Source organism: Pseudochaenichthys georgianus, chromosome 9 (genome assembly GCF_902827115.2).
Source record: "Pseudochaenichthys georgianus chromosome 9, fPseGeo1.2, whole genome shotgun sequence".
NCBI classification, from domain to species: domain Eukaryota; kingdom Metazoa; phylum Chordata; class Actinopteri; order Perciformes; family Channichthyidae; genus Pseudochaenichthys; species Pseudochaenichthys georgianus.
In genome coordinates this window covers 27,789,613-27,815,789 of record NC_047511.1, presented here as the reverse complement: position 1 = coordinate 27,815,789, position 26,177 = coordinate 27,789,613, and the positions used below count along the sequence as shown (strand labels likewise).

Below are 26,177 nucleotides of genomic sequence, written 5' to 3'. Positions count from 1 at the left end.
TTTATTAGTCAGTGTAAAATAAAATTATAAAACCGTCAGAACAATTTATATCAATATACAGTTAAAACAGGCAGGACATCACATGTGTGTGATATATATATACATAATGCTCTGCAATAAACACATATCATCGAAGCTCATGGTCTCTCCTTATTATCTCCCTTTCCTCTCTTTCTCCTCCGGTGGGCTTTATTAAAGACCCATGCTGCCCTTGGATATTCAATCATTTTTCAGTCAGAAGTAATGAATGTACTGAATGGATGCAAAGGCTAGCAATTCATTACAGCAATCAGAACATGACTTATTTTCTCCCCCCGCTCCCTTCTCTCATCTCACTTGCTCCGCTCTCCTCCTCACATAGTTATAGTTTGAATACAATTAGGGAGTTTCAACTAATATGTTTACAACCGATCATTAACATTTGGTGTAGATATTATATATCGGTTATCTTTGGGAGTGATGCAGTGCCAGATCTTTAAATAGATAAATGAAACCATCTACTGACAAATGACAGGATGTCACATTTACATATACCAGATGGATGCATTGCAACACGCTGCTTGCTGATCGTCAGACATCCAGTTCACACATCCTGCTCTCCAAATCCGCAGCAGAAGGGCAGGTTAAATACCAATCCTAAAAGAAAAACCACCTTAGCTTCATTACCTGAGGGACAATTTTCAAGGCGATGCATATATTTGCAATTTTTCATCTCTGCTTAAGGGCAATAAACTTTTCCCCTGCCTGTAATTTTCTCATTATCGCCCCCACTTCCCCTCATGTCTATTTCCTCCCGTCCCTCACCCTCTGCTCCAGCTGCTGGACCACCTTCTCGTTGATGGGGTCGGCCCTGGTCACGACAGCTCTTCCTCCGTCTGGCCCGAGCACGATGGTCATAACACTGCACATGTCCACCAGCTCCTCCTGACACCTCCTCATTCCGTGGTCCAGCTCCCCTCTCCGGGCTGGGTCACGCTTCAGAGCCCCCTTCTCCGCCACAGAGAAGCCCAGCAGGCCCGTCAAAACCTCGTTGGACAGCTCCACGTCCATGTACCCTGTTCCATCGGATATTGTGGCACAGACACGCCAAAAACCGTTGGTGCTGCTCAGTTTTCCCAAGAGAGTCACAATGAAAGCCTTGACTCGGATCTCTGTGGGGGGATGTTGTGCTTTGGACATCATCTCTTCAAGAAGAGACAAATATGTAAAAGGTGGAGAGGTCAGCGAGAGAGCAGGAGCTGAGGAATTACTCTGAGGTTCTGTTCTATCAATTACTGCAGTGGTTGAGCTGTTATTTTGCACTTGAGGTGTGTTATGTGAGCTCTCCAATGCAGACTCTTTTACACTTCTTGATGAGACGCTGGTAATCCTACAGCTGGAGCCTGCAGTGTCTGTTTTGTTGGTAGAGCTCTCTCTGGTTTTGCTAGGTCCTTGATGGACAGGGAGCTGATTTAACTTCCCAGTATCTAACTCTGCAAGAAAGCAATCCATTTCCTCATCCATGAAATCACTTTCATCGTCAGCAACACAATCAGATTCTAAAGCTGCTGCTCTTTTAGCAAAGCCTTGATAGTCTTTTTTCTGTGTGTTGGACCTGGAGTTGTTTGATCCAATTTGTGAATCACAGTCATTCAAAGTGTGCTGATCGTACGGAGCAGTTTGGGCGTTTGTTGCTCTGTTAGGATTTCCTGTTGGTATGTTGTTGTTGTTGTTGTTCTGTGGCGTGCTCCTGTGACTGATGGCAGACTGCGCAGTAATGTTTGTACTCTCTTGAAAAATCTCACTGTCCAACTCATCCAGAGGAAGATCGTCAAAGTCTTCGTCGGGAAAGTCTTCATCTGGCATGTTGTGAGCTGAGATCGCTGGCTGATTTGAAAGGTCAAAGTCCTCGTGTTCGTTACCCTGGCGACGACCTTGGACTGAACCACCTCTGTTGCTCTGGTTCAAACCACTTCTGTAACAGACCAGCCAAAAAATGTCAGACTGAGTTTGTGAAGCTTTTAAACATTCCAAGGGTTTTTCACAATGTTGGTGGGCCATTGAGGCAGACGTCATAATAAATGATCATATACATAAAAACAAATATGGTCAGACTATTTTAAGAGGTAGGAGTCTTTTGGGAACAAATGGAATACTCTCATGCTCTAACAAGGGTACCAAGATCCTAGATCAGAAATCACTCTTAACTGTTGTGTTTTATCTTTGATTACAGCTACTAAACTACAATAATAATGACTGTCTTTCACTCAAATCAAAAGGATGACGTTATATTTAAATGTATTGTAAATTATTTCTGTCTATGCAGAATGGATCATCAAAGACTACCTTACTAAAGGCTGAATCAACGTGTGAAATGCTTCCCAAAGTAGCTGTAGGATAAATGCAGATCTTCTTTTTTTTAAGACAAACACTATGCTTACATTCTAAATGTCAAAGAATATGAACACAGAGGAGTTTCAGGCATAGAATGTCAAGATATTATATTGTTAACCTCCCACCTGGATGAGGCTGTCGAGGCGTGGCTCCTGACTGAGGAGCTCCTGGAGGACTGAGTGTAGGTCTCACTGAGCGTCCCGTAGCCACTGTCTCCAACAGGACCGCCCTGAGCCCTCCCCCCCTCCTCCTGGGCCTCCAGAGTGGCCAACAACTCTGCGTCATCAAAGTCCAGGTCCTCCACTTCCTGGTTACCTAAAGAGGAAACAAAAAGAGACAAAACATCATGATTAGGTTAAAGGTCCCATGTCATAGCCATTTGTACTGATCATAATTCCATTGTTGAGGTATACTAGAATATATTTATATTGTGCAATTTTCCAAAATCACATTGGTTTCTCATACAGCATCTCTGTATAGTATGCGTATTCACTCTCTGTCCTGAAAGGCTTGTTGGAGCTCCTGCCCCCCCCTCCCTGTGAGCCCAGTGGCCGTCTGCGAGACAGCGAGACACAGCGAAACCCAGCACGAACACACACCCGCAGCCTGGCTGGGAGTTTGTGTGTGTGCTCACACACCGACTCACAGCCTCGCCACGTCCCGCCGTCTCAGGGAGGAGAAATCGGCGGAGCTGCAGCTGAGAAAAGATTGAGTGTGTGTGTGTGAGGAAGTCTGTTGATCTTAACCCAACGGCTCCGCGGACGTAACGTAACAGCTCCACGGATTGGTCCATTTGGGTATGGGCACGTCACTGTACCCAGGAAGAAAACAATGGGAAAAGAGAAATCTCCAACGAGGCGTTCTGGGGCAGCATAGACAGGTCTTTTCTGTGTTAGAGTTTTACTTGCTACAGGGTATACTTTGAGGGTTTTTGACTTTGCAGACCGTTTACATCAGGGGTGTCAAACTCAAGGCCCGGGGCCAAATCCGGCCCACGACTTCATTTTATGTGGCCCGCAAGAGCTTGCAAAGAATATAATACGTTTATTATACGGTTACATGCCGCTTTACAGTATATCTATATATGTTTATTTTAATTAATTTCTTATTTTATAGTTATTTCTTATTTTTATCTTTGATTTATCCTTAATTTTATTAATCTGTGTGAATCTGTCCTATTTTTCAATCTCACCCTGTTGCTGTTAAACTATCTTATCCTATTTTACAGAAGCATGTTGCCCATAAACTACCCACAATGCATCTCATTTTGTGACATGCGCACTGAAGACTGCACTGGGGTGGTGGTGGCGAAGTCCATAGGGATTGGCTTGGCAACTGGAAGGTCACCAGTTCAAGTCCCGGAAAGACCAAGTGCTACCGAGGTGTCCCTGAGCAAGGCACCGTTCCCTACTGTACACTGCTCCCCGGGTGCCGTGCAAAGGATGGGTCAAATGCAGAGAAACCTTTTCGTTACCTGTACTACGTAATGACAATAAGTTGAATCTTCTTCAAGAGAGAGAGACTTGCAATTATTTACCCTAGACTTCTGCTTTCAGACGTAGTTAATTATAAAATTAAAATTAAATAAAATCCAATAAAAATCCAATGCAGAGGCAATAATATAATATAATACATGTATATTCATATAGTTACAACCGGCCCTTTGAGTGCAACCATAATGCTAATGTGGCCCACGATGAAATTGAGTTTGACACCCCTGGTTTACATGCATAAAAACCTTCATAACACACAAGGGGACGAGTAATAACCGGAAAAGCATGACATGGGACCTTTAAAATACAGAATGGGTATTTTGATGTGATAGCTTGCAGTGTTTGAAGCGGGTGGTCTTAACACAGTTGTTGTATTGACAAGCGGATATTGGTCAGCACTTTAGGTATATCCAAACTAACCAAAATCACAAAAAAAATACAAACTCACCAATCTAGGCTGTGGAAGAGCAGCAACTCGTATGTACTGTGAGGTCAAAATGACTGTTTTTATCAATGGGGTCTGGTGGCTTTAAAGAGACCATAGCTAATCTACTTTAGGTAATGCACTGACTATAGAAAATTACCTTCTACAACCTTAAACAATCTAAACTATCCTAGGCTGAGAAACCAGGCATCCATTACCATTCTTAAACAGGTATTATATTATATACAGGGTATATGCAGGAATCCTGAAGTCAAATGTAATACCTTTTAAGACCTTTTTTAAGACCCTTTCCATCCATTTTAAGACCTCATCGCCACTTTGAGTTTTAACCGGTTACATTGGCGACACACTTTACCTCACATTTACGACATACAGTATTGATTGTCCTTCCTCCTTATCTTCCAACCATTTGGACGCAGACTTGCATTTCCCCATAACGATGATGTTTAACAACCGGCGTAAACGGACCTTCGCGCGCCATCAAGCAGTGAGCGTGTGATGTCCTGTTCAGATGACGTCAAACCCAACGGGATGCCATAAATAAACTACACAGAATCACACTACACACCTACGCAATGATTACATTCAGGCAGACTTTAGAATACAACCTCTTTGGAGAATTTATATACCTATTGAAAACAAGCTACAAAATGTAATACATTGGAAAATGCAGTTTAATACTTTTTAATAGCCTTAATTTTCGCTAAATTGATTCATCAACTTTTAATACTTTTTAAGACCCCGCGGACACCCTGTATATACAATCTGAATTGTTAAAGTTAATTGAATATACCTTGTTGTGGTGCTGGCTCCTGCTGCTGCTGCTCCTCCTCAGGAACTCCCAGCGTCCGACACAGCACCTTGCCCTGTCGGTAACAAAATATATATTATTAAATAATATACACTGCTGTACACGAATTTCTGGGAATTTGACTTTATCTCTGCTTCAGTAGCTGTACAAAACAGGAACTAAAGCATTCCTATTGGACTTTGGACATAATCACTATACAGGCGGTTAGGTCCAAATAGTCTCATACTAAATGTGTAAGACAAATGAAGACGTGAACATTACATGTCACTTGTTAGACGCTTTTATCCAAAGCGACTTACATACATTCAGTACTGTGGGCAATCCCCACAGGAGCAATTTGGGGTGAAGTGTCTTGCCCAGGGACACAACGACATGCTGACTGCAGTGGGACTCGAACTTGCTATTATCTGATTCGAGGATCAGCGCACTAAACCACTGAGCCACACCCTCCCTGAAGCCATGAACTGGCTTATATCTGCTTTGACAGACAGCAACAGTTTACCTGTGTATTCCTCTCTACCAAGTCCTCTACTTCCCCACCCAGGACCTTTATGTTGGACGGCCCCAAAAGAAGCATCCCAAGTCTGCAAACCATCTTCCCCTGCAGCTTCAGCTTCACACCAGGTCTGCGGGTCAGAAGAAAAGGCAATCCGATATAAACTATTTTTTTTAAATATGGTACAAAAAGGTTTTTGGAAACTATCGTGTTTTATTTTTTCCTTGCGGCGAAACTGGCAGTGACGTAGCAGTGATTTTCGATTTCATGAAATGAACATTTCAAATAACACCTAAATATGTAACAAAGGTTGTTCCGTTTCCTTTAGCTTCCATAGGTTTGAATACATTTATTGTTTTAAAAGAAGGACACAATGCAGGTAAATTAACTCGGATTGATTCTTACCTGAGAGCTGTGCTGAGTGCAGGGATGGACTGATACTCCATTGCCTCCAAGCTCTGGACTCCATCAGTCACCTGTACAACAGAGACAGAGAATTTGAGCAGGAGCAACCGAACAGGGAAAGTATGACAGATTTACAAACTCAAGAACAAATTACAAAAAGCATTTCTACCTGTGAAGGCAGTTACTGTAATACTGTACATGTAAATCACAATTACAGTAGGGTGTTTAGCTGCTAAACCATCCAAAACTTTACTGCTGGTTTAAACCTAGACTGAGGGAATTTCTAAATAGAGGTTTTCCTATATATTATAAATGCTGGTTGGCCTGAGCTTTCCAAAATGCAAAGCTTATCTGGACACGTCTGCTTCGTTACGCTTGCTTTTGACAGTGATTCTAGTGCATTAAAACTGCTATGGGTCTTTGCCCCCATGACTCCTAGAATTGAGAGACTTTGGATATCGGAGAAAGAAAAGAAGAAAGGCATTGCAACGTTTCTTAGCAACGCGAGCACTATTCTTGAGAAACCAAAGAGCAGTGACAAGTGTATTACTTAAGGTGAAAATTACAGTCCTTATATTCCAGCAATTTACTCTTTCATATTCTACCACTGATTGGACCTGTCCACTCTGATTCAGTTAGGAAGAGAAGCAGAAGTCCACATTATTCTACCCGAACTAGCACTTAAAAGACAAAACCTGGCTATAGAATATGGTTGGACAGTTGATTGAGCATAATTGCACACACTGGTAAATAGTGTTACTTTGTATTTGTTATAATTTAGTCCCAACCAGTTTGAGCACAATGGTAAAAAAGGCTGTACAATAGTTTTACTTTCAGACTACAACATCTTCATCTTGAGAGGCTAAAAAAAACATTGTTCAGCCCATTTTGCTTAAAAAATAAATAAATTATCAAAATACTTGGCCATATTTTCCCTGACCAACTAATCTTTGCAGCATCTCAATATCGCATATTCTATTTATGACAGGTAATCCAACTGTTTGGGGGCAATCACTTACAAAGAAATACATTTCCGATTAAAAAGGGAATTTTTTTTTCAGACATGCCTCTGACCTGCAACAGTAGCATGCGTGTTGGCCTGGCTTCCCAGGGCCTCTGGGTGGCCTGTGTGACAGCAGACACGTCGTCGTTGGCAACATCTGAGCCCTTCCACTTCTGCAGCTGACCGTAGGCAGGCTGACCGATGTCCAGTAATGAGTCAACCTAACACAGAGTGGTACCAATGGTAACATTAACCTTTTGCTGCATATACATTTCTTAAAAATATACTGAACCGCTTGACACAGTCCCATAACAGTATAAATCATATACAGTACTGTTCTGGAGATTTTTTTAATTGCTAGTCTTCTTTGTGAGTGCTACATGTATCTTGTGGCTCCTCTCATTTTGTCTTGGGAACCAACTTACAGTACATGTAATTACTCAGTCTCAGAGTTTCCACTTTTAATTTTCTATCGAAAGGAAAAGTGGAATCCAGTAGTGCGTTCTTATAATATCGATTCCGCCTGTACTCCAATCTTTTTTTACCCTATAATTGCACAATAGCATTTTTTTTGCTGTGTGCTTTTGTCTTTTTGTTACTCAATTCTATTGGATTTCGGGCACTTCATGATTATCTTGGCCAGAAGAATTCATCCTTACGATATGTTTGCTATATCAACAAAAAAAATTGAAAAAGAAAATAGTAATGATAATTATTTCATTCAGTTAATATTTAACTTGGTTTATTGTGAGATTTGTCTATTATTTCGCAAAAGACTAACACTGAAAACAGGAGTGTAGAGAGAGTCTGTAACTACGACTGTACAAAAGATTACAAACAGAACATATTTCAAAAGGACACTGGATATATATATATACACTATATTATCATTTATGTGATTATTATGATATCTATATTACATTATTTTAAATATCACAGTTATTGTCAATACAAATACATGTCAACACCTATTTGGCTTATAATCTGGATCACGATAAAGCAAAAGGGAAATATTAAGACTTATTTTATCATAAAGCAACACATTGCTTCAACCACCTTTTTTAAGATAGAAAGCCAAATCAACAGCAAACAAACTAAATAAGTTAATCATAACGTTTTGGCTCCATGAAACAAATAGATGGAAACATTCCGGTAATTTTCTTTGCTCAGTGTGGAGTGTGGACTCATATTTGTGCTGTGGCATGATATGAAATACGGAAAATTAAATATATGATCAACAAGTCCGTACCTGGACACAGAAGGTGCCGCTGAGTTCAGTCTTCTGGGCCTGGGAGAGACTCTCCGGGAGGACCGGGTGGCCCAGGTCCCTCAGGTCTGTCAGCAGCCACTGGTCCAGCGCCTACGATTTCATATCATGCAGTGAGGAACAGGAGGGTTTAAATTGTGAGCAAATCTGTCATTCACAGCAAGTACATGTTCTACTCGTAAGACCTATTTTATAACACTCTATATTATGTGTATTGTTTTGTATTACTTTTTAAAGCTTAGAGCATGATCTTCTTGGACTTTCGACCATCTGCTCTAAGGTTAAATTAGTATTTTTTGGCATTTCTGCAGGAAAAATTATATTAACGATAAATTAAAAAATCTATAATAGTTGCAGACGTTTTTCCTTCTGTCAAATAATTGCTAAATCTCCTGAAAACACTGACTGAATACAGCAGAAATATCAGCTGCCGGTTAGACACTACACCAAAACAAGTTACGTTGACTGGGAAGGGGTTATAGCTTATCAACCAGGAGTCAGTGCATGAGAAAGACCAGGAGGAGATTTATCATGACCAAATGCCAGAGACCATATATCCCACCCCACTTCATTTACAAGCACCTGTTATTATGTGATCTTGTCAAGTCCCATACTTGAATGGTGTCTTCAGAACTGTAATGTGATGTAACTGAGCTATCTCAATATCAACAGAGCAGACTTTGGACTCATAATTTTGCATTCAGCTGCACATTAACACATTGAGACATCCTGCATACCTGCTGGTTGATTTGCTGCTGTGACAGACGACCTGCTCCTCCAGCCTCCTCCTGCAGCCACTCCACGCAGGCCTCCAGCCAGGCAAAGGGCACCTGAACGTGCCAGGAGGAGCGCAGCCAGGCTTGAGTAGAATGTACCACTGCCTGGACCTCAGGGGCCATCCTCTTTATTTTTGTGTATATATGACAAGACCAATTCGAGATAATTTTCTCTCTGTTGCTTCTAATTATATAAAGGTAGTTACGTTATTTCTATTCAATTGCATTTATCAGTAATGATTCTCCCACGGAGCACACGTTAGCAATGACCCATTTTTTTTTTTCAATAAACAAGTAATGGTTCAAATGTCATATATTGTAATTAATGTCACGTCCAGGTACTGTGAAGGGGGAGAACAAAATATAGAGTGAGAATTAGGGATAGCATGCAGCAGAATAATAACAAATGCAACAACATAATACCAAATAATTAATGTTAAAGTAATAGTTGTAGACGTTGCATGAGACATGGATGTAGCCTCTTCCACGAAGTGTTGTGGAAAGCTGCCAAGGCGCCAAAGTTGACTATTTATTTAGTAGTGTTTGCGCACATTAGCTGTGTGCCCATACAACATGACCATAGAAGCTCAGATATTAAACAGCAGTTGATTACAAATAACATGTGTTCCTCTAAAATTACTTAGACATAACCTAAAAGTATCATTGTTGATCAGATCATACCTTATAAACAGGAGTAACTTGAGCAACCACACTGAAATTCACGGATGTAACAGCACACGGAAATACGGCTTGGAAACGCCTCTTATATTGTGACCGACGTTTATTCTAGCCAATTGTGACTCTCGGCTGCTTGACTGGCGTTTTTTTCCGCCAATCGGCACATTTGACCAAAAACCTGTAGATCCAGGTTCGGTAGAGAAGGAAAGGGGACGACTGAGGTGTTGCTCTGCAGGTTTGTGTTTTGACGATGTTTTCATTTTTCTGAGCCCAATGTTGTTGAAGTGCACAGGAACTATATAAAGAAACACACATTTAGTGGTGTCTTTGGTCCTTGTTTTGTGTAGGATGCAACGCTGCCTAATTAGCTGGCCCGGCTAAAGTTAGCTCCCGTTGTGCACAACCGAAATGATGGCAACATGGCGAAATGAGCTAGCAGCTAGCTTGAGTGGGCTCGGGCTGGTCTTTGTATTAATCAAGTTCTCATGTTTTAGTGACTAAACCTCGATAGATAAGAGATATAAACGACACTATGCAGTTTAAGTATATAGTTACGAGTCTTGAATAAGTGAACGTTTGACATTTAGGGGAATTGCTCGATGAAATCCACACGACGAAGCGCGTAGCTAAAATAGCTAGCAACGACAGGATTTAGCCAACGGTCGAAAGGTTAGCTTCAGATGAGCTAAGGTAACGTTAGCTCACGTTCAGTTTGTTAAATGTCATCAAAGTGGTACAGTTATTTACCTAAGGTCCGGTCCCAGTTTCTAACCGTCACGTTGCTACTGATGATTCCCCCACCATGTTATTTCCCGATACAAATGCAGTTATATAGATACATAGTGACGTTATTTGGATATCTAAGATGTGTACTATTCTCTCATCACTGGCTGATCGGCTCGTCTCTTGGCTGTAGCAAGCGTAGCAGACACCGTTAACTCGAAAATAATGCGCAATATTAGTTTATCTGCACCCAGATACTATGATTATCACGACGCGATACTGTTATAATATTAATAATTGTGTCACTTCAATTAATAATAGTCCTAAACTATTGCTTTGTTAGTCAAACATCAATCCAAGTGATTCAAACATAGGGATGATTTAGTGCATATGTGATTATAATTGTTCCGTTGCAGACCTTACTTTCAATAAGCCTTTTCATATTACATGTAGTATTTCAACTAGCCTCTCCCTCTCCGACAGGTCGCAGCAGCTGTTTGGTCCTTGCTTATTTAGTTCCGCCTTTCAACACGCCCTTGTCCCTGTAATAAATATCGGTGAGTTGCGAGTTTTATGCCAGTTTTTTTCTCCCTCGTTTTCCTCGCTAACTTATCTCGAGTTCTCGAATAACCGGATCTCCTGCACATAGTCTGAATTGTCTTAATTATGTTCTCCCCTTTCACAATGCTTACAGACTACCACAGCCTACCGGGGCCAGTTTTCTGCTTCTCTCTCCCTGCTGCTGCCTGTTCTCCGGACAGAGGTGCCCACGCCATCTCCTTCGCTGTCAGAAGACCATGGAGACAGAAATTGAACAGCAAGAGGATTCTTCATTCGGCAACACTGAGACCAACGGTATAACACTTTACATATGTATTACTCTGTTACTAATGTTGTTTGAGAGGTTTTACAAATGTATCTACTTCTGAAATGTCAGTTTACCATGAAATGATATAAATGACAGTGTCCTAGCCTGCTGATTACTTACAGCTCAGTTTTAATATTGCAAGTTATGTATGATTTAAAATGTTTCACTCTAGGCTTATATTTAATTATCTGTGTGAAACCAACTTCATGTGTTTTCATTTTTTTTTAAAGTGTTGTCTTTCGGTTTTCCAGAGAAAGTCTTAAGATTTTGTTCTTCGCTGCTATTTGTGGCCTTTTTGATTATTTCATTGTGTGTGTGTGTGTGTGTGTGTGTGTGTGTGTGTGTGTGTGTGTGTGTGTGTGTGTGTGTGTGTGTGTGTGTGTGTGTGTGTGTGTGTGTGTGTGTGTGTGTGTGGTGTGTGTGTGTGTGTGTGTGTGTGTGTGTGTGTGTGTGTGTGTGTGTGTGTGTGTGTGTGTGTGTGTGTGTGTGTGTGTATATTTATATTTATCTCCCTATGCCAGGTAAGCGCCCTGCTGAGGATGCAGAGGATCAGAAATCGTTCAAGCGCTCCAGGAACTCTGACGAGATGGTAGAGCTTCGCATCCTCCTGCAGAGCAAAGTAAATTAACTCTCCTTTGATTTAACATGTTTGAGGTCCCTTTCTATGTTGCGCCAATCTAAAAAGACTGCCGATGTCTTATACTCCATTTTGTATTATTTTCTCTTTGTTTCCCGGTACACATCTTTGCCCTTTTTAATAATTTATTTCAACTTGCTTTACTATAGTTTATATTATTTTCTTTCATATTATGTCTCCAGTTTTTGTAAGTACTCTTTGTGATTTCAGAATGCAGGAGCTGTAATTGGGAAGGGTGGCAAAAACATCAAAGCCCTTCGTACAGACGTGAGTATATTTTATGCATTTCATACACCTTGAACATTATTTAGAATATTCATTTTGTTTGCTTTATTTTTCTCTTCAATGTTGTTCAGCCTTCCAAAACATTGTTTTAATTCAAACCACTTACCCTTGATAGCTGTTTACAATCTAGTTTTGTTTTTTGGCAATATTTTATTCTGTGTTAACAAAGGGTGTGGTTGGCTGATGCCTGTGTTAAGATTAGTCCTCAGCTCATGAAGAATTCTGACAACCTTTTTGGGGTTGTTTTTATCTTTTTATTCCCTTATGATCCTCGTGATTACCTCAGCTAAACTGCCCCTTGGCACCAAAGTCATGTCCGTTTGTTTCTCCATATAGATCAGTAATTGTAACAATGCTGTTGTAGCAACACTGATGCTCTTGTTAATTTAAATGTATTAGCACAGTGCGGTGTTCATGATGTCACCAACAGCTCCAGCTAATACCTTTTTAAGAAGTGTTAAGGCAAACTGATCAATTCTTAATTCATTGAAATGTCATTGCCTCTTTTTCTAGCCCTCCACAATTTGTTCTCCCCCTCTCTCTCACTGTCTCTGGTCTATTCCCCAACATTGAACTTATCATGTTCTTAATATGCCATTACCCATTTTCCAATGTCACCTTTTCACCTTTTCTCTCTTTGACAAACCAATCTCTGAGAGAATCAAATAAAAGTCACATTTGAACAGTGTAGAGCCTGTATATTAAAAATGTATTCCTCTTCCCTCTTCCCTCCCTTGTTTATTATGTTGACTTTTGCCCACTTCCTCCTCTGTTGCCCATGTTCTGGATGGCCCCTCCTGCGCCCGCCCACCTGACACCCTGGTTGGCCCTGTCCATAATCGTGCCCTGTCCCTAAATGGGCGCCTTACTTGATTGACATCTGTGCTCGAATGGCCCTGGCCCCTGCCCATTCCACGCCCAGTACAATGCCAGTGTGTCAGTCCCAGACAGCAGTGGGCCTGAGCGGTATGTCCCTAAGCTCCTCCCTCTCACTGCCTGACTACAGGTCAAACAAACAACAAGAGATGAATTATAAATAGTCATCCTGCCTCTGTCAAATCACTGTATTTTAATCTACCTGTTCTTTTAAGTATTTTAGCCTAAGTCAAAATGCCTTAATGCGTTCATGTCCAAATCTGCCTGTAAAAGCCATGTCAACATCCTTTTTGAATGTCATTTTTAAAGTCACGACTCAACATTGAAACTTAGGCTGGTGTTGTCAGGGTTTTTCCACAATCTGCCACTGTCTTTTTAAATCTTTGCCTTAATCTGTGCAATATGTCTGTTTTGTTTTTTTCTGTTTAAATTTTCATTGATGATTATCTATCCTCCTACCTTTCGCGTTTTCACCTCCTTCCCCCCTCAGAATGGATATACTGGTGTTCTTGTTTTTTAGTTGTTAGTTTTACCTGCTTCTCGCACCATCCCATTCTTTCCTTGAGATGCCCTCATACTGATAGACTCACGTTGTCCATCCATTCTAAAACGCATCAAACAAGCTAGGATTCATGTTGTGTCTGTCTTTCCTTTCTTCTGCTTCATCTGAATGTTGTTATTGACTGCTGGAGCTATTGAACATCAGATAATCCCCCCGTCCCACTCATCCCTGCATTCTTGGTGTTATGTTTATCGCTTCTCCCATCCCCATAAAAAAACATCAACCCCAGTGGTGGCAGACTTCATTTTCCATGGTATAATCTGCTGTGTTACTCTCACTAAGCTGTCTAGCATTCTACTTCCATGTGCAAACTGCACTTAAGTTCTCCCTGATTAGTAAATTCATTGTTTATTTTATTATGTCACTAGGTGGGTGCAGACAACAAAATTCTAATTAATATTTGTTGGCCAAATGTAAGAGTCCCCCTTGATAAAAGTGATAGACAGGGTTCTTTTGGTCCCTGTCGTCACGATCTCTCCAAGTTGTGTTTGGCACCTTATTGTAGGTTTTTCTAGTCAAACTATTTGTGGTGTGCATCCACCAAACTGTGCTTTAGGACTTTAGAGTTCTTTCTAGCACCTTTGGTGCTTTTCCTGCCAGATCCTCCTCAGACTTCCCCCTCCCACGTCTTGGTCACCAAATGCAGTCACTTTTCTTTGGGTCCCTTTTTATTTAGCCTTTTTTCTTCCTTTCTCTGGACAAATATTATTTGGGATACAAGCTTTAATTCAGTTACAGTGACCTTGAAAAGTTTAGAATACACTGGATCTCAACAGTTCATTTAGCGGTGTTAGTCTCAGTAATGAGTTGGTTAAATGGGGTGTCATTAATTATTATTGCAAAAAAAGGGTTGACACGAATTCTCTAATCTGAAATGTTGTTCCCTCCCCCCTGGGATGTCTTTCTGGCACCCCCAATCCCGTCCTTGCTGTGAATTCTGAAGCATCCTGAGCATCAGTGCCGACATCGATACAGTTGGAGAAATCCTGCTTAAGATTATCCCGACGCTGGAAGAGGTGAGGACTGGTTGAACTTGTTTTCTCTCTGCTCGTGTCCTATTCAACCTAATAAACGTAACCTTTTTATTTGGAAGTGAAAACAAATTTGGATATTTACAATGATCACAAAGGTATGCCTTTTTGAGATGCTTTTCTAGTTCAAATGTAATACTTTTTTTACATTTTACTGTAGCAGTTTTGTCGGTTGGACATTTTTAACCTCTATTTTCACGTGCAGATAAGTGGTTTAGTAGGGATGGACTGCGCTAATTTAAATGCTGGCAATAACACTGTTGCCATGTGCTGTATCTGCAATTATTGTTGGACAGAAAAAAAATACATGAAGGCTTAAAATGACATTTTTTAAAAAACAATTCCATAAGGGTTTTTTCTCACATTATATAAAGAATGGTAATACCTTCTTATTTTAATCTTCTATAAATTACCTTGCCATTGAACTTTGAGTATGTGATTAATTGTACCCAACAATTAACATGCTAAACGTTCTGCTCAGTACCAGCAGTACAATGGGATGGATTTCGACTGCGAGCTACGCCTGTTGATCCACCAGAGCCTGGCTGGCTCCATCATTGGAGTGAAGGGAGCCAAGATCAAGGAGCTCAGAGAGGTATGTTGATAAAAAGGAGCAATGTTTCACAAATAAATAAATTGCAAAGCCCATTACAGGCTAAAATGTGTGGGTTATGTATAGCATTATTGATGCCAGTTTTTCAATTGTATCAAGAAAATAATGAATAGATTTTTATAGAAAGGATTTTTTCTTCTCTTAATCATTTGTTTCCTTGTTTTTTTTTTCGTGTACTTTATTACTTTACATATTTGAATGATGTTAAAATAACCGTAACATAAAGCCGTATAGTGTTGAGGCTTTTTCTGTGACCCCAATGTGTGGCTGTATCTGTGTCTGCAGAACACAAAGACCAGCATCAAGCTGTTTCAGGAGTGTTGTCCTCAGTCGACAGACCGGGTGGTGCTGGTCGGCGGTAAAACAGAGAGAGTGGTGGAGTGTATCAAGACCATGCTGGAGCTCATTGCTGAGGTATGTGTTTTTTAACGTGGCGGAGACCTTTTTGTGATTTGTATGCATTGAAGAATTGTGACATATTGAATCATTCTTTGGTTGGATAAGTAAAATGTAGTCTAGTGTTGGACCCTTGAATTTATAAGCAAACCGTTAATCAACATGTGATGCTCGACTGATACATTTTTAATTAATATTTTAGTTGCAGAGGCAACAGAACATTTAATTCAATTGTAGTTTCTGGTTAGGAATAATAGTATAGGCGTTAAGAGATGCATCTCATCACACCGTTATTATTGTAAATTCCAACTAGTGGATCTCGCTTTGTCCTTTAGGCTCCCATAAAGGGCCGTGCACAGCCCTACGACCCCAACTTCTACGACGAAACATATGAATATGGCGGTTTCACCGTGGTGTTTGAAGAGAGGGGTGGCGGTCGTAGGCTCATAGGGGGGTTCCCCATGCGGGGGGGCAGATCCAGCGGTGGAGACCGTGGATTCGACCGAATGCCCTCTAGCAGAGGTGGACGTGGACCCATGCCTCCCGCCCGCCGAGACTACGAGGAGATGAGCCCTCGCCGAGGACCACCACCACCACCACCCCCCCACCCCAGTAGGGTTGGCAGGGGAAGTGGCCGTGGACGCAACATGCCCATGGGACACCCACACAGAGGAGGGTAAGACATCAGAAGTCTTTTGCTGCTCTCTGTTGTTTTCATACTTCGCTTTGTCTGTGATCTATGCACCAACAGTCCGCCCAAAGCGATTCCACTTAATCAAATTAGTTTGTCAAACTTAAAGATACATTTCTCATTGCACATGGTCATATTTTATGTCAGATAATAATAGATATACAATCTTGTACAACCTATTTATTTTACTAAACACTTAAGTTCCAAGTGATGATCCCCTCCCCATGGTCCTTTGATGTTTAAAATAATCCGTTCTTCTTATAGAAAGCTTGGTGCCTCCTGCATCTGAATATAAAAGCTAAATCCTTCTTCAGGTTCTTATTTTTCATTCAGGGGCACTGTCCACAGCTTCTAATTCAGAGGATAAACTGATTCCAGTATTCTGCATGTTATCGAGAGTCAAACTACCCCTCTAGAAACATTTGTATCATGGTTATCATTCCATTAATTGTATGTGCTCATCACTGTGTGTCTGGGTGTGTTTTTCCCATCTCCATCTTGTCCACAGAGAAGAACGTTACTATGACTCGTACCGTGGCTCTGATGACAGGTCAAAGTAAGTCTCTGTCCACAAACCTTTGCTCCAACCTCCTTATTTACCTGAAAAGGGATACTTTGACATTTCGATATTCTGTCATTTGTTTGTTGCAAAATAGCGGTAGGTCCTGAAATGGTCATTTACTGAAGCAAATATTTCTCATAAATACCATTGGGTGTTGCTTCCTATAGAGTAGTATTTCACCCTTTTGTCTTGTGAGCGAAGAGTAATTTACTAACGCTAACATGGGTACAGCATTTTTCCATTCACAAATACCATACGATAATGATTACAATTCAAGTTGTAAGTGTTGAGGTATTCCTACATGACCCATATGTTTTCTTCCTTTTTACTTTATTGTTGCATTTTGTTGAATAAGCCTGGTTATCCCCTTCCTATCATAACTCATGAGGAAATAACACTGTTTAATCCTGCCTGTCATCACTTACTCTCTGTACTAATTATGGCCCTACAAACATCTGTGGTTCTCCTGTCTGTTTGCCTGTAGTGTTCTAGCCTGCATCAGACCCATACCCTGATCCCCATCCACCTGTTCACTGCAGTGATGTTGTATGACCTCCTCTTTTCTGTGTTAATAACTCATCCACTCGGCTATCCCTTCCCAGTTTTTCCCAGGTTGAGAAAAAGTACTTGTGGTGGTGTGTGAAGGTCATGTGCTAATGTGAAGCTGACATATATGTGAAGCAAGAGTCCCCTGCAAAAAGGCATGCTTTCACAACGAGATTTAATTATAGGGAAGTCATTTTTCTACATGTACAATGGGAAGCTCTCCACTCCCCGAAACAAGAATAATACCATCCTTACCTGACCTTGGTTTAGTGTCTACTATCCACATTTAGAGGAATAGGATAAAATTGATATAAAACAAAAAAAACTCTTCATGCTTGTAAGACACTAGATTATAATGGGTTTATTTCCGTCATGTATTTTGAGTCATCATAGCTAAGGACACCAATGTGTAATAAAAAATGTGTTGGGCTGAAACCAAATCAGCAGAAAACACTATTCCTCCCATTTTAACATTGTGCTATTTACCAAGCGACGTTATGTTTCACATAGTAGTGACTCATTTATCTGACACTCGGCAACGCCTAATTCGGCGCAAATGCAGTCAAATACTGTTAAAGCATCACCCAACATGAAGTTATGTTGAGTCCATAGTTAGACATGAAAGAACATCCACGCATGTATCTTCTTAGCTACAGCAAGACTACAAAATAAATCTGAACACATTTCCTCAGCTAATTCTCTAATTTGAGCTCCACAATAGTGGGGAAAAAGCAGCAGCAGCCCTTGGCTGTGATCATCATCACCACCACCTGTCACTTCTCTCACCATAACACTGTCAGAGCTGTTCCTGTTACTGTGTGGGAAGATTGCTGAGAGGAAATGTGTTTATACTGTAATCTTGCTCAGCGTGTGTGTGCAGTTTGACCTAGACCAGACATTTCCTTTGGAAGGTTGTCAAGCTTTTTTTCTAATCATTTTTCTGTTTCTTTCCAACCAACCCCCCCCCATCTCTCTCTGTCTTTCTCTGTCTCTCTGCCCCCACTCCCTCCCTCTATGACACTCTTTCATCAACAGTGACAGAAGAGGCAGACCGGATCGCTACAGTGATAACATGGTTAGTGACCCTTTGCTAAATGCATGCAGCTCTGGTTCTAGCATCTCATTTAGTGGCCAGCGTCCTCAAGCTTGGACACTGGTTGTTCCTACAACCAGACAATATGCTGTGATTGTCCTTTGTGTTGTAATCATAATAGTGGTTTATTGACAATACACCCATAGCTAGTCCCTATATCCAAGAGCACACACTCAATCTGACCCCGGCCATTTATCCAAGCTAGTTTTTGCATGGTGTAAGACATCCCACCAAATGACCATAATCACTACAGCCGGAGAGACCCTGTAAAAATCAGCCATAATTGCCCTCTTACTGTGTACTTTTCACGGCCAGCCTGTTTTTCCTGCAAAGAGAGGGAGGATGTTGGGGGTGGGGGTGGCCATGGTTGGTTGCTAGGCAATAATAACGCTTTGTTGACAGACTGGAAGGTCTCTCTCTCGCTTTCTGCCTCTGAGAGCTGGCAGGATACTGCCTGCCGTTGCTCGGCAACAGCTTTTTGAATTGCCTGTTGCCTTGGTGATAGCAGCAGCTGAATAGCAGGTGAAAATGGGGGCTGGTGGAGAGACTGGGAGGGAGGGAAGGAGGAGGAGTTATGGATGAAAACTGGGTGGCTTTTAGTTGAGTCTACTCCATGGACGAGGATGCTGCATCATCCACATTTGTGCTTACAATCCTCCATTCATCTGGGATCTGTAAAAAGGTGAAAGAGTTGACTATACAGAATGTAACATGTTCGTGTTTGCTTTTGTTTTTCACAGAGTGGAGGAGGATATGGTGAGTACTAAGCCTCGTGTTTATTCTGTCGTTATATCAATGTGGGTTCAAGGTTTTTAATGCATCTTAGTATGCTGCAAATTATTTTATTTTCAATTTGTATTGGAGTGTCTATTTTGTCTGAATGTTGTTTTCATAGAGAAAATAACAAAAGCCTTACAGTGACCACATAGCTAGAAGGACATTGCAGCTCACACTAGGTCATCGTGGCTATTGGACTGTCAAAATATTGGTATTTTAACTTCAGTTAAATGACATTTTACCTAAAGTGTTGCTGTTTACATTGCATGCCAGAGAGCTAATTCTTTAGCAGTTTTCTTGAAAGATCTTTGAAAATGTATTGTGAGCAACATCTTACTCTTGATATGGGTTATTTGTTTACACATTTCCCAGATAGAAAAAAACTGTAATGTCTTAATGTTTATACTGAGTTAATGTTCTTAATGCTTTATCTTCTGCTCAGACAACAGTTCATCATGGGATAGCTACCAGTCAGGTGAGTCTCTTTCCTATCAATCGCTGAGCCATAATGCTGGCAGCCGAGCATTGATTTTTTGTGCACTTTTTACTTTCCCTCCGTTTCTACACCCCTCTTTTTCCTGTGTGTGTGCTTTGGTCCTCACCCCTCCTCCCTCTTGCCATCAGGTGGACGTGGCTCCTATAATGAAATGGGTGGCCCCGTCATTACCACACAAGTGACGATCCCAAAAGATGTGAGTAAATAAACGCATCAAATTGACACACTGAGTAAAAACTCTACACTGTCACATGTGATCATGTTATCTGTGCTCTCTCATTATCCTCATATCATTTACATGTAGTCATTTATTTCATAGCCAATTATTTGTGCATCACATGTCCCCATTAGTCCTGTTATCTGCCTCATATTTACTAATCCTTCAGTGTAATTAACAAAAATAATTTGAGATGTTTTATTATTCATTGTTTTACATTTACACAGTAGAACCACATATGATTTCCCAGTGCCTCACACACTCTCTTCTCCCCTCCGCCCCAACAGCTGGCTGGCTCTATCATTGGTAAGGGAGGCCAGCGGATCAAACAGATCCGCCATGAGTCAGGAGCCTCCATCAAGATCGATGAGCCTCTGGAAGGCTCTGAGGACAGAATAATCACCATTACTGGCACCCAGGATCAGATCCAGAACGCTCAGTACCTTCTTCAGAACAGGCAAGTTCTGACACAGCCGTATGGATTACATTGACATCCGTTTTATTAGAGGTAGAAATTCCTGATTAGCACCCCAGTCTTAGTTCAACAAGTGCAATCTTTTCAAAACCTCGAACATTGTCCTGTGGGGTCTAAATCAGTCCTGAGCTCACACCTGTTGGGTTGTATCGTAAGAAGTTAGGGGATACAACCCATCTTAGGAGGGGCAGCCTTCCTCTTTCTGCTGAAATTAACTATTGATATGTTAAGGATGATTTCTCACTTTACCCTCTTAACTTCTTTAAAAATAACAATCTATAAAAATATATTTGTGATTAATATTGAGAATGCATAAATGTTTTTTTTCTAAAAATTGAATTGCAATACTAGTTAACCCACATTTCGTTGGGTTATGCATTTATGTTGCCTGCTGTCTCTTCTCCACTAACCCCCTTCCTTTCTTTCCCATGCAACCTGCAACTAGTTAAAACCTGCCTCTTGCATGAAATGGCTGTGAATGAGTTGGCAAACTCAATTATACATATTTCATTTATTTTTTAAAAAGGGTAAATGTGATGGACATGTTTCTGTTGCATTTGTCCATTGAATTGAATGGATACGATCAAATTAAACAACAGTATGTTTGTTTGCCATCAAAGCCGTTTCAATGTGAAGCAGGGAGTGGATTGATTCTTCCCCTGGCTGCTGCTGTGTGGAAGACTAGTGATTTTGTTGTTTTTAGTTAGATCAACCAACAACAAATCACAGTCTGCCAAATAGCACGGGCTCCTCCTCTTCTGTCTCCCTTGGCAACCAGTAGGCACGTATAATACACACCACTTCCTTGTTGATGCTATATCCAAGCTTAGCCCGAATGCTAATACAGCTGTAGACCTGCCGCCGCTGTCTTATGAGTAGTGTAGTGTTGCCATGGTAACTAACCCTGCCTCCCTCTTCCTTCCTCCCCTCCCTCTTCAGTGTGCTGCTTGGACACAAGGACTAACCACACCCCTCTTTTTCCTCCTCTTTCTCGCTCACCGTCAGCCACGTATTTCACATCTCCCTGCCCGTCTTCCTCCCTGCCTGTCTTTCTCACCCGCAGTCTGTCTCCCCCCTGCTCCGCCTCCCCATCCGTTTCCTCCCGAGACTTCATCCTATATAGCTAGATATTTACACTGTCATCAACCTGTGAATTGCAATTTACTTCTTGTGTATTTTATTTATTTTTCCACTCTTTTTATTTCAGTGTGAAGCAGTACTCTGGTCATTTGCTGTAGACCCAGGAGACTCAGATTGAAGCAGACTCAGATTTCCCCCTCCCCCCCCTCAACCTTTCTGCCCCTGTCCAACCCCTTCAGACTATTATGCTGAATTGTGGGTGTCTTTTTTGAATTTTATTTTTATATTTTTTAATGAAATAAATGTCCAACATTCCTGTGCATAAAAGAAAATGTAGATGTTCTGCATTTTAATAGTATAGTCCATTAGTTTAACAGATACAGTTTGATTTTTTTTTCTAACACACAACTATCAAAAATATTCTTCAGTCTCCTGACAGACAAAAAATGAACATAACTTTTTATTTGTGGATGTTTTTGAACTCTCTGACATGTATATGTATGTTTGTGTCTCTGGTATAAATCTGTTCTGTGTGTGTGCACGCATGCTTGCGTGTGTAGGTTGGGTGTGCTTTCTCCTGTCTATATTGGTCCCTTCACACACAGTTGTATCACATTACTACTCTGTGAAACCTGCAGAATGTAAGATCCTGTTTTTTCCCAAACTGAACTATTTGTTCTGTTTTTTTTAGAGATGTGACTCTTGTCACAAGATACAGGACAGTCTTGACTCATTTGTAAGAAAATACATGGTAGTTGTGTGATGAAACAAATCTGAATAATTGGACTAGCTCCTCAAAAAGGAAACTTGTAGCTAGAATTTGTTTTGACATTTTATTAAAGAATTGACAAATGATATTGAACTTATCTATTTTGTCCCTGCAATTTCCTGTGCTCTACTCTTGTTTGCTGTCCATGCTCTAGACTTCACATTGTTAAATTGTAAAATGAATAAAGAAGGTGCCACTTTTTACTCAACCAATTTGCATTTGTAATGAGCTTTCTTATTAATCTTGTTTATGCAAAATCATTCCAGCTGTATCAGTTTTCTGTGCACAGATGGCTTAACAGCTAAAAACGTATGTGGTTGTAATAGGCGAGAGTCCATCTGCCGTTGTGTTTGTACTTAAAACTACGACTATCAATAATTTTTATTATCTGTTTATCTCTATAAAAATGTTTTGGACAAAGTGATTTACAAAAAACATATATCAGAAAAACCAGTGGCAGCACTTTACGCTGGAATCTGCAAATATTTGACAAATCTACATAATGTATTTCATTTATTCTATAATCCGTTATAAAAAAATGGTCACCGATCTTTTTTTCAGTTGACCAATCCAGTGCAACATCTTGAAAACCAGACAATCACGTGGTAGGTGTCAACCATAGACTGTATATATACACTTAATACAATGTTAAATGGGTTGTTACCATAGACTGTATATATAAATGGACGTAGTGTCCGTGACGTCACCCATAGGATTCTGCAGAGTTGCCGGAGTCGGCCACTAACGGCTCGACTGTGACGTCAGTCTAATCCCGCCTGCTCCAAATAAAGGCAAAGAGGCGGAGGCGGGACCTGCTGCCTCCGAACTGGAAGTAAACAGAGCTAGCTCAGGCTAAGAAGCTAAGCTAACATGAAATACATGCATACCAAGTTACTGCTAACAATGTAGTTCCCCTATATAAACGTTACATTCATAATCAAATGAGACAATCTGCAAGAGAATTAGCTATATTTTGTTATTCTTAATGCTTGTCATTCACACGTTGAGAAAAGACGGACTCCACCGCCCGGACCTAACGGAGCCGCAGTGGGCTAGCTCCGGGACGTTGTAGCCTAGCAGAGTGGACAAGTTCCTGTTAGCTGACAGTGAGGCATGTACGTGTCCATCAACGTGACCACGCCCTAATTTATGCAAAAACGTTAAGACCTAATATAAATAAAAGGGTCGTGTTAGAAAACAATTCACTCACAGATTCATAATCATGAAGGTGGAATCTAACTATATCGATAATAATATTTATTGCATCCATGGGTAGAAACATGTTTTTTTCTGCTGTAAAGTTGGGCATTTTATCATGGAAATTGCTCCTTTCTGCAGCCAGTCCCTATCGGCCCATGTATGAACTGCAGTGTGTGGCACTTCCGTATTGGCTTCCCGGCTGTTCCCCAGAGTTTGCCACTTGGTTGTTACTCGATTGATAGCATCTCCAAAAGTGTACCATTCACGGCGTTAACCGACCTAGAACATGTATAATAATATGGTATGTGTACTGGTTCCGCCGAATGGGACCTTATTTCGGAAAAATTATGTATTGAAGTCAATGGGGAGAGAAGGATTATCTTTCGATCTCGTTTGAATTGTGCCACGAATTACACATATCATGAATACATAAATAATAATATGATATGTGTATGCTAACTGAGCGAGCAGTTAAAGGTGGGGTAGGTAATTTTGGAGAAACCAGCTCGAGTGCGTTAGAATTTGAAAATACACAGCCGGAAGAAATCTGCCACTTCCTTACAGAGCCCCTCCAACACACGAACGCGCACATGACCAATGAGGGCAGGATATAAATGTGTGCACAGATGGAAGGCAGGTAGGCCATCCAGTTATTTTAGCCGGGCCGGCTCAGATGATTGGTCGTGCTTTTTACATTGCTTTTTCATTGCTATCGGGATGTTAAGAGCTTTCCATGGAATATAAGAAAAAGTGTATCTCGAGCCGGTTTCTCAAACTTACCTACCCCACCTTTAACAGGGGTGCTAGTGACTTCTCCGATCGGCCCACATCGTCCGAACGGCCCTCTTCGGTATCCGGCCCATCGGGATGATGGCCAGTCGGCCACTGCTATCCCGTCGGGGGTCGCCAGTCTCTGGCACTGTTAGTTTTGGGGTCGCGGGCTGAAAAGTGTCATCATACTTAATCCTAGACAGTAGCGCATGGTATATATTGTACGACTTTGTAATTTTTGAATGTTGATATGTATTCGCTCATTCGCTCTTTCGCGCAGACAATAAAAGTGAATTTTTAAATGACAAATAGGTTTATGTTTCAAGTTTATTTGCATTAAAAACGTGTTTTTAAACCCTTCTTTAAAAGGAATTGCCTTGTGTTGAAAGGTGCTATATAAATAAACATGCCTTGCCTTCTGTTCAAAGTTGAAATGTTGTTTCTTAAAAGATAAAATCTTTAAAAACATGCTGTTTGCCATTTTTAAAGTTTGATGGAAGAAATTTAAATATAGGTCACTGACGTGGAGGTTTAGGCCTGCAATGCTTTAAAAAAAATGTTTTAGTTGTTTCACATTACATTACATTACATTGCATTTAGCTGACGCTTTTATCCAAAGCGACTTACAATAAGTACATTCGACCAGGAAGACACAACCTTGAAGAAAACAGAATCATATAAGTACATCAGGTTTCATAGAGCCAAGTATTTAAAGTGCTACTCAACAGTATATAAGTGCTCTGTTAGCAGTTCTTTGTTAGTAATTCTATCGCTCGAGGATGTACCTTCCTGATGTTGTAAAGCGTGTATCTGCAGCAACGGGTTGTAGCAGCGATGTTTGCAGTGAAGTACAGGTTGTTATCTAGGATCACACCCAGATTCCTTGCAGTCTGGGTCGGGGAAACAACAGAGGTGCCGATGTTGATAGTCAGGTCAAGAGTGGGACAATCTTTTCCCGGAAGGAAAAGCAGTTCAGTCTTGTCAAGGTTGAGCTTGAGGTGATGAGCGGACATCCACTGAGAGATGTCAGCTGACAAGCAGAGATGCGTGCGACAACCTGGGTCTCTGAGCGGGGAAAGGACAGAATTAATTGGGTGTCGTCAGCGTAGCAGTGGTATGAAAAACCATGCGGGCTAATGACAGATCCGAGCGAGTTTGTGTACAGGGAGAAGAGGAGGGGACCAAGAACAGAGCCCTGAGCGACCCCTGTAGTTAATTGACAAGGGTCGGACTCGGACCCTCTCCAAGTTACCCTGTAGGTACGGTCTTTGAGGTATGAGGTGAGGAGGGAAAGTGCAGAGGCTGAAACTCCAAGTTCTTGGAGAGTGCGAAGGAGGATCTGATGGTTCACCGTGTCGAATGCAGCAGACAGGTCCAAAAGGATGATGACAGAGGAGAGGGATGCTGCTTTGGCAGTGTGCAGTTTCTCAGTGACAGCAATGAGAGCAGTTTCTGTGGAATGACCTGCCTTGAAACCAGACTGGTGCGGATCCAGAAGGTTGTTCTGATGGAGATAACAGGAGAGTTGTTTAAAGACAGCGCGTTCAAGTGTTTTAGACAGGAACGGGAGTAGAGAGATAGGCATATAGTTTATAACATCAGATGGTTGAGAGTGGGTTTCTTTAGGAGAGGGTTTACTCTTGCCTCCTTGAGACTGTTTGGAAAGTGACCAGAAGTTAGAGAAGTGTTGATGAAATGGGTGAGAAACGGTAGAATATCAGGAGCGAAAGTCTGAAGGAGGTTTGAAGGGATAGGGTCCAGA

At 41.1% G+C, this 26,177-nt stretch overlaps 2 protein-coding genes across 9 annotated transcripts; one reads left to right on the top strand and one right to left on the bottom strand.

Moving 5' to 3' along the window:
* Positions 1–10,741, bottom strand: rmi1 (RMI1, RecQ mediated genome instability 1, homolog (S. cerevisiae)). Of its 3 annotated transcripts, none has more exons than XM_034091951.1 (10): positions 10,495–10,741; positions 9,031–9,410; positions 8,276–8,386; positions 7,098–7,247; positions 6,024–6,094; positions 5,625–5,748; positions 5,105–5,177; positions 2,499–2,688; positions 805–1,954; positions 1–636 (listed from the first exon to the last, which is right to left on the bottom strand). In XM_034091951.1, exons 2-10 carry the CDS (start codon positions 9,190–9,192, stop codon positions 571–573), a joined length of 2,097 nt encoding a protein of 698 aa, XP_033947842.1. In that variant the 5' UTR covers positions 9,193–9,410; positions 10,495–10,741; the 3' UTR covers positions 1–570. The 3 variants fall into 3 exon arrangements, with proteins under 3 accessions (XP_033947842.1, XP_033947841.1, XP_033947843.1); XM_034091950.2 differs by lacking the exon at positions 10,495–10,741 and adding an exon at positions 9,751–9,822; XM_034091952.2 differs by lacking the exon at positions 10,495–10,741 and adding an exon at positions 9,751–9,821 and having other exon boundaries at positions 1–1,954.
* Positions 9,904–22,652, top strand: hnrnpk (heterogeneous nuclear ribonucleoprotein K). Of its 6 annotated transcripts, none has more exons than XM_034091954.2 (17): positions 9,904–9,982; positions 10,954–11,027; positions 11,165–11,325; positions 11,860–11,957; positions 12,186–12,242; positions 13,183–13,226; positions 14,642–14,714; positions 15,217–15,324; positions 15,628–15,756; positions 16,074–16,414; positions 16,938–16,985; positions 18,573–18,612; positions 19,371–19,386; positions 19,850–19,882; positions 20,032–20,099; positions 20,408–20,577; positions 21,803–22,652. In XM_034091954.2, exons 3-17 carry the CDS (start codon positions 11,268–11,270, stop codon positions 21,831–21,833), a joined length of 1,314 nt encoding a protein of 437 aa, XP_033947845.1. In that variant the 5' UTR covers positions 9,904–9,982; positions 10,954–11,027; positions 11,165–11,267; the 3' UTR covers positions 21,834–22,652. The 6 variants fall into 6 exon arrangements, with proteins under 6 accessions (XP_033947845.1, XP_033947844.1, XP_033947846.1 ...); XM_034091953.2 differs by having other exon boundaries at positions 15,211–15,324; XM_034091955.2 differs by lacking the exon at positions 21,803–22,652 and adding an exon at positions 21,535–21,786 and having other exon boundaries at positions 15,211–15,324.
* The last annotated feature ends 3,525 nt before the right edge of the window (positions 22,653–26,177 follow it).

Coding starts and splice junctions, on each gene's coding strand:
- rmi1 (XM_034091951.1), bottom strand. CDS start 9,192: ATGGCCCCTGAGGTCCAGGCAGTGGTACATTCTACTCAAGCCTGGCTG. Junction 7,248..8,275: donor GCGGCACCTTCTGTGTCCAG/GTACGGACTTGT, acceptor ACTCTGTGTTAG/GTTGACTCATTACTGGACAT. Junction 2,689..5,104: donor GGAGCCAGCACCACAACAAG/GTATATTCAATT, acceptor TTTCCTCTTTAG/GTAACCAGGAAGTGGAGGAC.
- hnrnpk (XM_034091953.2), top strand. CDS start 11,268: ATGGAGACAGAAATTGAACAGCAAGAGGATTCTTCATTCGGCAACACT. Junction 14,715..15,210: donor TTATCCCGACGCTGGAAGAG/GTGAGGACTGGT, acceptor CGTTCTGCTCAG/TACCAGCAGTACAATGGGAT. Junction 15,757..16,073: donor TGCTGGAGCTCATTGCTGAG/GTATGTGTTTTT, acceptor TTTGTCCTTTAG/GCTCCCATAAAGGGCCGTGC.